The sequence below is a fragment of the Urocitellus parryii genome, chromosome 3 (assembly GCF_045843805.1).
Source record: "Urocitellus parryii isolate mUroPar1 chromosome 3, mUroPar1.hap1, whole genome shotgun sequence".
NCBI lineage: Eukaryota > Metazoa > Chordata > Mammalia > Rodentia > Sciuridae > Urocitellus > Urocitellus parryii.
In genome coordinates this window covers 215,981,542-215,990,699 of record NC_135533.1, presented here as the reverse complement: position 1 = coordinate 215,990,699, position 9,158 = coordinate 215,981,542, and the positions used below count along the sequence as shown (strand labels likewise).

The 9,158-nt window shown below is 52.4% G+C and overlaps 1 protein-coding gene across 1 annotated transcript in view; it reads left to right on the top strand.

The window, feature by feature from the left end:
- Window positions 1-469: 469 nt before the first annotated feature.
- Window positions 470-9,158, top strand: part of Adgre1 (adhesion G protein-coupled receptor E1) — a 30,887-nt gene continuing 22,198 nt past the window's right edge. The window contains 12 exon segments of the mRNA XM_077796595.1: window positions 470-491; window positions 1,289-1,435; window positions 1,951-2,103; window positions 2,213-2,332; window positions 3,355-3,507; window positions 3,617-3,736; window positions 4,098-4,244; window positions 4,759-4,908; window positions 5,018-5,140; window positions 5,502-5,648; window positions 6,164-6,316; window positions 6,426-6,545. Coding sequence (XP_077652721.1) covers window positions 470-491; window positions 1,289-1,435; window positions 1,951-2,103; window positions 2,213-2,332; window positions 3,355-3,507; window positions 3,617-3,736; window positions 4,098-4,244; window positions 4,759-4,908; window positions 5,018-5,140; window positions 5,502-5,648; window positions 6,164-6,316; window positions 6,426-6,545 — 1,555 coding nt within the window.

Below are 9,158 nucleotides of genomic sequence, written 5' to 3'. Positions count from 1 at the left end.
CCTCCCACCTGGACGAAAGCTCTACACTTGCAGAGACTTTCACTCAGGCCACACTTTTATTGAGCCTCTGTTGGGCATCTCTATTGGAGATGGAACAGGGTGGCAGGCAGCCCTGCCTGGGAGCACGTCCCAGCTTCCGGGGGCCACCCGTCCTGCTGCCTCTGTCCCTAGCGTTGCTACCTCCCTGCTGAGGGTAGATCCTCTCATCCTCCCATGTGCGGCCAGTCACTGCTGCTGCTCCTACCAGCCAGAGCACAGCTCCGGGGCCACCCCTCGCTGCCAGGGAAGAGAACAGTGCCGTCTTCAGGCGGATGAGGGTGCCAAGGGTCCAGGAGAATGGCTGGCATCCTCTGCCCTGAGCTTCCTATTGGAACTTGAGCCAAGCCCCACCTCTCTCCAAAGCCTCCCTGTCCATGCATCCTCTCTGTGCAGTGCTTGGGTGTACACAGCACGGCTCGTGGCCAACAACATGGGCATCCTCCAGGAGCTTGGTATAATGCAGAGTCTCAGGTCTCCTTCTCCAAATCGGCTGAGTTAGCATCTGATATTCTAAGATGTCCTGTGAGTTCAAGGTGCAGGAGATGCTGCTGGTCTGTGGACACCCTTGGAGTAGCCAAGTCCAGATCAGGGCTCACAGACTCCTCAGGGCTCTTGTTCAAATGCAGATTCTGACTTGGTAGACCTGGCGCGGGGCTTGAGGTCTTAGCAATTCCACTGAATTCCAAGATGAGGCTCATGCTGCCGTCCCATGGACCACACATTGAGTAGCAAGGGCCTCAGGCCTTCAAGGTACAAACAAGCACAACCCGGATGGCTTAAACAACCACAATTCACTCTCTCACAGTCCTGGGGGCTGAGACTGAAGCCCAGGAGTGAGAGGACCCCTTCTCTGTGTGGTGAAATCTGCGCTGCACCTTTGTCTTAGTTTCTGAGGTTGCTGGGAGTCCTTGGTGCTCCTTGGCTTGTAGACACATTGCCCCAATCTGCCTCCATTGTCCAACACATTCTCCCTGAGCCTGTCTTGGAGTCTCTTCCCTCCTTACAAGGCACCACTTACACTGGACTTACCTACTCCTACGACTGCATTCTTCATTTACATTTCAGTTGCACCCACAAATGTCCCATTTAAATAAGACCACATTCACAGGCACCAGGGTTCAGGGCTTCGTGTACCCTCTTTGGAGCACACTGAACTCACAATGGTCACTGCCCCTTTTAGTGCTGAGGTCCCTGGAGGCTCCACTCTGCACTCTTATCTTGTCCAAACTCTTCTTTCCATGCTGCCTAGATGTGAATGAGTGTGCAGACACCACCACGTGCCCAGCTTATGCAACCTGCACCAATACTGTGGGGAGTTACTACTGCACTTGCAAACAAGGCTTCCTGTCCAGCAATGGACAAAACCAATTCAGGGGCCCAGGAGTGGAATGCAAAGGTCAGTTTGTACCCCTGAAACCCTCCAACATTTGGTAGGAAAATCACATGGAAGCTGCTGAGTAGTGGATGCAAGGTCTTCCCTCATCAAGACCCAAATAGGATTTCTTCCCTCCCTCTCTCCCTCCCTTCTTCCCATTTTCCTCCCTCTCCCCTCCCCTCTTCACTCCCTCCCTTCCATGCTCTCTCTTGCTCTGATTCCTGAACACTGTAGACATGAGGGCTGTTGGGCTTCCTCACAACATGGCGGCATGTTCCCAAGACCATGTACCTCAGGGAACAGGGTGGAAGTGCATGGTGTGCTTGTGACCTAGCTTGGTATTTTTGTGACCTGGCATCTTTGCCACCCTAGTGACATATGTGGGAGGTAGCACAGACCCACCCTTGGTGGAAGAAGGCCACGTCACAATGATGGAGGAGCCTGTGGGTTGGGGGATTCTTTCAACCATATTTGAAAAATGGCACCTGCTACCCAGGATGGGGCAAATTTGTCACGCTGGTTCTTTTTCTGTCCAGATGTTGATGAATGTACTGAAAGTCCCCCACGCTGTGGTCCTCACTCAGTCTGCAAGAATGTGCTTGGGAGATACAGGTGCAGCTGCCTTCCTGGCTTCTCTTCTCCCACTGGAGACTGGATCCCGGGAAGGCCAGGCACCTTCTCTTGCAGAGGTAACTCCATCGGGCCCTCTGCCATGGGCCTTGGTGGGCATCTACCACTGGGATGAGTATGTGCATCCTTGGACTCTCTGGTTCACGGACTGTCCTCTCTTCCTTGCAGACATTGACGAGTGCTTCACCAGTGGGATCTGCCCTGAGCATTCCACCTGTGTCAACTCTGTGGGGAGCTACCGTTGCAGCTGCCAAGCTGGATTCTTCTCCAATGGCTCCACCTGTGAAGGTACAGAGGGCCTGGTTATATCATTGGTCTATCTGATTCAGTAGAGGTCTCCTCACTGGCAGTCCCACATTCTCCCTGAGCCTGTCTTGGAGTCTCTTCCCTCCTTACAACGCACCACTTACACTGGATTTAGGGTCTGCCCTATTCCCTATGATTGCATTCTTCATTTACATTTCAGTTGCACCCACAAATGTCCCATTTAAATAAGATCACATTCACAGGCACCAGGGTTCAGGGCTTCGTGTACCTCTTTGGAGCACACTGAACTCACAATGGTCACTGCCCCTTTTAGTGCTGAGGTCCCTGGAGGCTCCACTCTGCACTCTTATCTTGTCCAAACTCTTCTTTCCATGCTGCCTAGATGTGAATGAGTGTGCGGACACCACCACGTGCCCAGCTTATGCAACCTGCACCAATACTGTGGGGAGTTACTACTGCACTTGCAAACAAGGCTTCCTGTCCAGCAATGGACAAAACCAATTCAGGGGCCCAGGAGTGGAATGCAAAGGTCAGTTTGTACCCCTGAAACCCTCCAGGATTTGGTAGGAAAATCACATGGAAGCTGCTGAGTAGTGGATGCAAGGTCTTCCCTCATCAAAGACCCAAACAGGATTTCTTCCCTCCCTCTCTCCCTCCCTTCTTCCCATTTTCCTCCCTCTCCCCTCCCCTCTTCACTCCCTCCCTTCCATGCTCTCTCTTGCTCTGATTCCTGAACACTGTAGACATGAGGGCTGTTGGGCTTCCTCACAACATGGCGGCATGTTCCAAGATCATGTACCTCAGGGAACAGGGTGGAAGTGCATGGTGTGCTTGTGACCTAGCTTGGCATTTTTGTGACCTGGCATGTTTGCCACCCTAGTGACATATGTGGGAGGTAGCACAGACCCACCCCTGGTGGAAGAAGGCCATGTCACAATGATGGAGGAACCTGTGGGATGGGGGATTCTTTCAACCGTAGTGAAAAATGGCATCTGCTACCCAGGATGGGGCAAATTTGTCACGCTGGTTCTTTTTCTGTCCAGATGTTGATGAATGTACTGAAAGCCCCCCACGCTGTGGTCCTCACTCAGTCTGCAAGAACATGTTTGGGAGGTACAGGTGCAGCTGCCTTCCTGGCTTCTCTTCTCCCACTGGAGACTGGGTCCTGGGAAGGCCAGGCACCTTCTCTTGCAGAGGTAACTCCTTTGGGGCCTCTGCCATGGGCCTTGGTGGGCATCTACCACTGGGTTGAGTATGTGCATCCTTGGACTCTCTGGTTCATGGACTGTCCTCTCTTCCTTGCAGACATTGACGAGTGCCTCACCAGTGGGATCTGCCCTGAGCATTCCACCTGTGTCAACTCTGTGGGGAGCTACCGTTGCAGCTGCCAAGCTGGATTCTTCTCCAATGGCTCCACCTGTGAAGGTACAGAGGGCCTGGTTATATCATTGGTCTATCTGATTCAGTAGGGGTCTCCTCACTGGCAGTCCCACATTCTCCCTGAGCCTGTCTTGGAGTCTCTTCCCTCCTTACAAGGCACCACTTACACTGGATTTAGGGTCTGCCCTATTCCCTATGACTGCATTCTTCATTTACATTTCAGTTGCACCCACAAAGGTTCCATTTAAATAAGATCACATTCACAGGCACCAGGGTTCAGGGCTTCGTGTACCTCTTTGGAGCACACTGAACTCACAATGGTCACTGCCCTCTTTTAGTGCTGAGGTCCCTGGAGGCTCCACTCTCACTCTTATCTTGCCCAAACTCTTCTTTCCATGCTGCCTAGATGTGAATGAGTGTGCGGACACCACCACGTGCCCAGCTTATGCAACCTGCACCAATACTGTGGGGAGTTACTACTGCACTTGCAAACAAGGCTTCCTGTCCAGCAATGGACAAAACCAATTCAGGGGCTCAGGAGTGGAATGCAAAGGTCAGTTTGTACCCCTGAAACCCTCCAGGATTTGGTAGGAAAATCACATGGAAGCTGCTGAGTAGTGGATGCAAGGTCTTCCCTCATCAAAGACCCAAACAGGATTTCTTCCCTCCTTCTCTCCCTCCCTTCTTCCTATTTTCCTCCCTCTCCCCTCCCCTCTTCACTCCCTCCCTTCCATGCTCTCTCTTACTCTGATTCCTGAACACTGTAGACATGAGGGCTGTTGGGCTTCCTCACAACATGGCGGCATGTTCCAAGATCATGTACCTCAGGGAACAGGGTGGAAGTGCATGGTGTGCTTGTGACCTAGCTTGGCATTTTTGTGACCTGGCATGTTTGCCACCCTAGTGACATATGTGGGAGGTAGCACAGACCCACCCTTGGTGGAAGAAGGCCATGTCACAATGATGGAGGAACCTGTGGGATGGGGGATTCTTTCAACCATAGTGAAAAATGGCATCTGCTACCCAGGATGGGGCAAATTTGTCATGCTGGTTCTTTTTCTGTCCAGATGTTGATGAATGTACTGAAAGCCCCCCACGCTGTGGTCCTCACTCAGTCTGCAAGAACATGTTTGGGAGGTACAGGTGCAGCTGCCTTCCTGGCTTCTCTTCTCCCACTGGAGACTGGATCCCGGGAAGGCCAGGCACCTTCTCTTGCAGAGATAACTCCTTCGGGCCCTCTGCCATGGGCCTTGGTGGACATCTACCACTGGGATGAGTATGTGCATCCTTGGACTCTCTGGTTCACGGACTGTCCTCTCTTCCTTGCAGACATTGACGAGTGCCTCACCAGTGGGATCTGCCCTGAGCATTCCAACTGTGTCAACTCTGTGGGGAGCTACCGTTGCAGCTGCCAAGCTGGATTCTTCTCCAATGGCTCCACCTGTGAAGGTACAGAGGGCCTGGTTATATCATTGGTCTATCTGATTCAGTAGGGGTCTCCTCACTGGCAGTCCCACATTCTCCCTGAGCCTGTCTTGGAGTCTCTTCTCTCCTTACAAGGCACCACTTACACTGGATTTAGGGTCTGCCCTATTCCCTATGACTGCATTCTTCATTTACATTTCAGTTGCACCCACAAAGGTTCCATTTAAATAAGATCACATTCTCAGGCACCAGGGTTCAGGGCTTCGTGTACCTCTTTGGAGCACACTGAACTCACAATGGTCACTGCCCCTTTTAGTGCTGAGGTCCCTGGAGGCTCCACTCTGCACTCTTATCTTGTCCAAACTCTTCTTTCCATGCTGCCTAGATGTGAATGAGTGTGCAGACACCACCACGTGCCCAGCTTATGCAACCTGCACCAATACTGTGGGGAGTTACTACTGCACTTGCAAACAAGGCTTCCTGTCCAGCAATGGACAAAACCAATTCAGGGGCCCAGGAGTGGAATGCAAAGGTCAGTTTGCACCCTTGAAACCCTCCAGGATTTGGTAGGAAAATCACATGGAAGCTGCTGAGTAGTGGATGCAAGGTCTTCCCTCATCAAAGACCCAAACAGGATTTCTTCCCTCCCTCTCTCCCTCCCTTCTTCCCATTTTCCTCCCTCTCCCCTCCCCTCTTCACTCCCTCCCTTCCATGCTCTCTCTTGCTCTGATTCCTGAACACTGTAGACATGAGGGCTGTTGGGCTTCCTCACAACATGGCGGCATGTTCCAAGATCATGTACCTCAGGGAACAGGATGGAAGTGCATGGTGTGCTTGTGACCTAGCTTGGCATTTTTGTGACCTGGCATCTTTGCCACCCTAGTGACATATGTGGGAGGTAGCACAGACCCACCCTTGGTGGAAGAAGGCCATGTCACAGTGATGGAAGAGCCTGTGGGATGGGGGATTCTTTCAACTATCTTTGAAAAATGGCATCTGCTACCCAGGATGGGGCAAATTTGTCATGCTGGTTCTTTTTCTGTCCAGATGTTGATGAATGTACTGAAAGCCCCCCACGCTGTGGTCCTCACTCAGTCTGCAAGAATGTGCTTGGGAGATACAGGTGCAGCTGCCTTCCTGGCTTCTCTTTTCCCACTGGAGACTGGGTCCTGGGAAGGCCAGGCACCTTCTCTTGCAGAGGTAACTCCTTTGGGGCCTCTGCCATGGGCCTTGGTGGGCATCTACCACTGGGTTGAGTATGTGCATCCTTGGACTCTCTGGTTCATGGACTGTCCTCTCTTCCTTGCAGACATTGACGAGTGCCTCACCAGTGGGATCTGCCCTGAGCATTCCAACTGTGTCAACTCTGTGGGGAGCTACCATTGCAGCTGCCAAGCTGGATTCTTCTCCAATGGCTCCACCTGTGAAGGTACAGAGGGCCTGGTTATATCATTGGTCTATCTGATTCAGTAGGGGTCTCCTTACTGGAAGACCACATGAGAATGGGATCATGACCCATGTGATAGGGAAGAGAGCATTGGGGCTCAGAGAGGTGAAGTGGTTTTCTAAGGGTGCACAGCCTTGTGGTGGATGAGCTGGGTCTGAACTCCTGTTGAGGGCCAACGTGGGTCAAGCCATGGGATAGGTTGTGCTTGACATTAGTGAGGAACTCTTGTCCCTAGAGTGACTTTTTCCCCCAAAGGGGATGCTGGCAAAGTCCAGAGGCACTCTGGATGGTCACAGGGGGAGGTGTGTGTTGCTGGCAGCATCCCACAGGGAGAGGAGCTGCTAGGCATTCCACCATGCACAGAGCAGCCCCCAACCAGGATGCCAGGGCCCCCCACAGGCCCTCCCCAGTGAGTGCCCAGACCCAGAGCTTCCCCCAGGGGCACTTTTGGTCAGCCTTGGGGTCACCCTTGGTCTATCACCGCACCTTGGGGATCTGCCTGTGGAGCCACCATGGGTTCTGCCCCGTCTTGGGCTCTGTTCCTCATGCTGCAGCAGCCTCCCTGTGATTCTCCCCCTTTCTCCACTTCCTCTCAAATCCACCTTCCATGCCAGAATATTCTCACTAAGAGATAATGGCTCGCCTTCCAGTGTCCAGGGTGACGCTGCTGTTCTCCATGGTCCTTGTAGGGATGGAGACTCTGTGGAGCAGGGCCCGGCACCACCTGGCCTGCCTCAGACCCCCTGGCTGAGCTTAAGAGGCATCTGAAGGCACGTCTGCCTCTCCTAGTCCATTTGTAGCAGTTAGTTATAGCTGAGGAACAAATTTCCCTACAAGTGAGTGACCACCAGGGATGACCCTTCGTTTAGTTCTCGATCCTATTATGGGCTGGCCGTTTAGGTTGGGCCATTCTGGTTAGTTTCCAACTCAGCTTGCTCCCCTGTGTGTGCGGCCACCCAGCACGGCTGACATTTGAGGCTGGACATTTTGTTGTTGTGGGGACTGTCTCGTGCACAGTTGGGTATTTGGCTGCATCTTTGGCCTCTCCTTGCTGGATTCCGTAACACTCTCCCACCCTCATATCACGGCAGCCCAAAATGTCTCCAGACTTTGCCCATGTTCCCGGGGTAGGGGGCAGTTGCCCCCAGTCCAGTACCACGGGCTGAACTTAGTAGAGATTTCTTACCCTCCGACAGCCAATATGGGTACGTCTGGCCAGTGGGTAGCTTTCTGTCACTTGGTGATAAAGGGACTGTCTCCTTCCATCTTTTGGTCTTGGAGACCTTGGGGCCTTGGGGTCCCAGCCCGTGAAGGTCAGAGAGAGCAGAGAGAGCAGAAGCCACACTCACTTCTTAACTGTCTTGACTCAGAAGTGACATGGAAGTCCCCTCTGACATTTCAGGAGTGAGGACTGGTCTCATGGCTTCATTCTGTAGTCCCTGGCTGGGACTACATTCTAGGAGGACTCTGTGCAGCCCTGTTTCTGTCAACAGTGGATTGTACATTTGATGGAGGTCCTGTGAGATCCTAGCAAGGTCACATACACACCATGCACTTCCACCTTGTTCCCTGAGGTGCACAGACTTGGAACATGCCACCATGTTGTGAGGAAGCCCAACAGCCCTCATGTCTACAGTGTTTAGGAATCAGAACAAGAGAGAGCAGGGAAGGGAGGGAGTGCTATGAGATCATAGCAAAGCCCCCACAGTCCTCCTGCTCAGCAGTGTGGTAGTTGTCACAGTTGAACACATTAGTGCGACTTCTGCATGTGTGGTGACGTTGGCGTGACACACCTGTGCATTCCACCACACACAAGCATAGCTCACGTGACTGTACACGGTACGTGATACTCAATGATGATAATAAATGACCTTGTTACTGGTTTGTGTATTTACCATACGGTACTTTTCATCATTATTCTAGAGGTACTACAGCTTATGAAAAGACATTTATGTAAACAGATGCGTGAGCCTTGTCATCTGTGCTTCCTGCATCTCTTGACTGTGTGGAGAGGCCACACCAAGGGGTCGATGCACTCTGATTTCCACACCAGATGAAACCACCCTCGGTCCACGTGTGGGGACGTGTATTAGATATGGAAAACGACAAACCCCCAAAGTAGTGAGACCCGGGGAAAGGGGAGTGAGAAGGAGAACCGTACAGTGAGAACATTGATCCTTTCCCAACACATTCTTCCCCGGTGATGAAACCAACCCTCAGGAAGAGGTGTCCATCACACCTGGAAGGGCAGCCTCTGGGAAGGGGCCGAAGCTTAATCCTTCCATAAACAAATCCTTCCCAGATACCAACCACTGACCCCAGGCCCTCCATCAGGTCCAGTAAGGTAAATCCCAGAAACTGACCCCTGACCCTAGACTCCCTCCCATTTCTCCCCGTAAAACAGACCCTAAATTCCTAAGCACTAAAACTGACCCTTCACTGGTTGATAGAACAATCTCCAAATTCCTGGGTGCCCGAAGAAAATTGACATGCTCCCTAGACCACCCTCAGGGTAACCTAGACCAGCCCAGGCCCTTTCTTTTCCACCAGGAAAGTGGGTCCCACCATGGTGTCATTTCATCCCTGCCTCCCCTG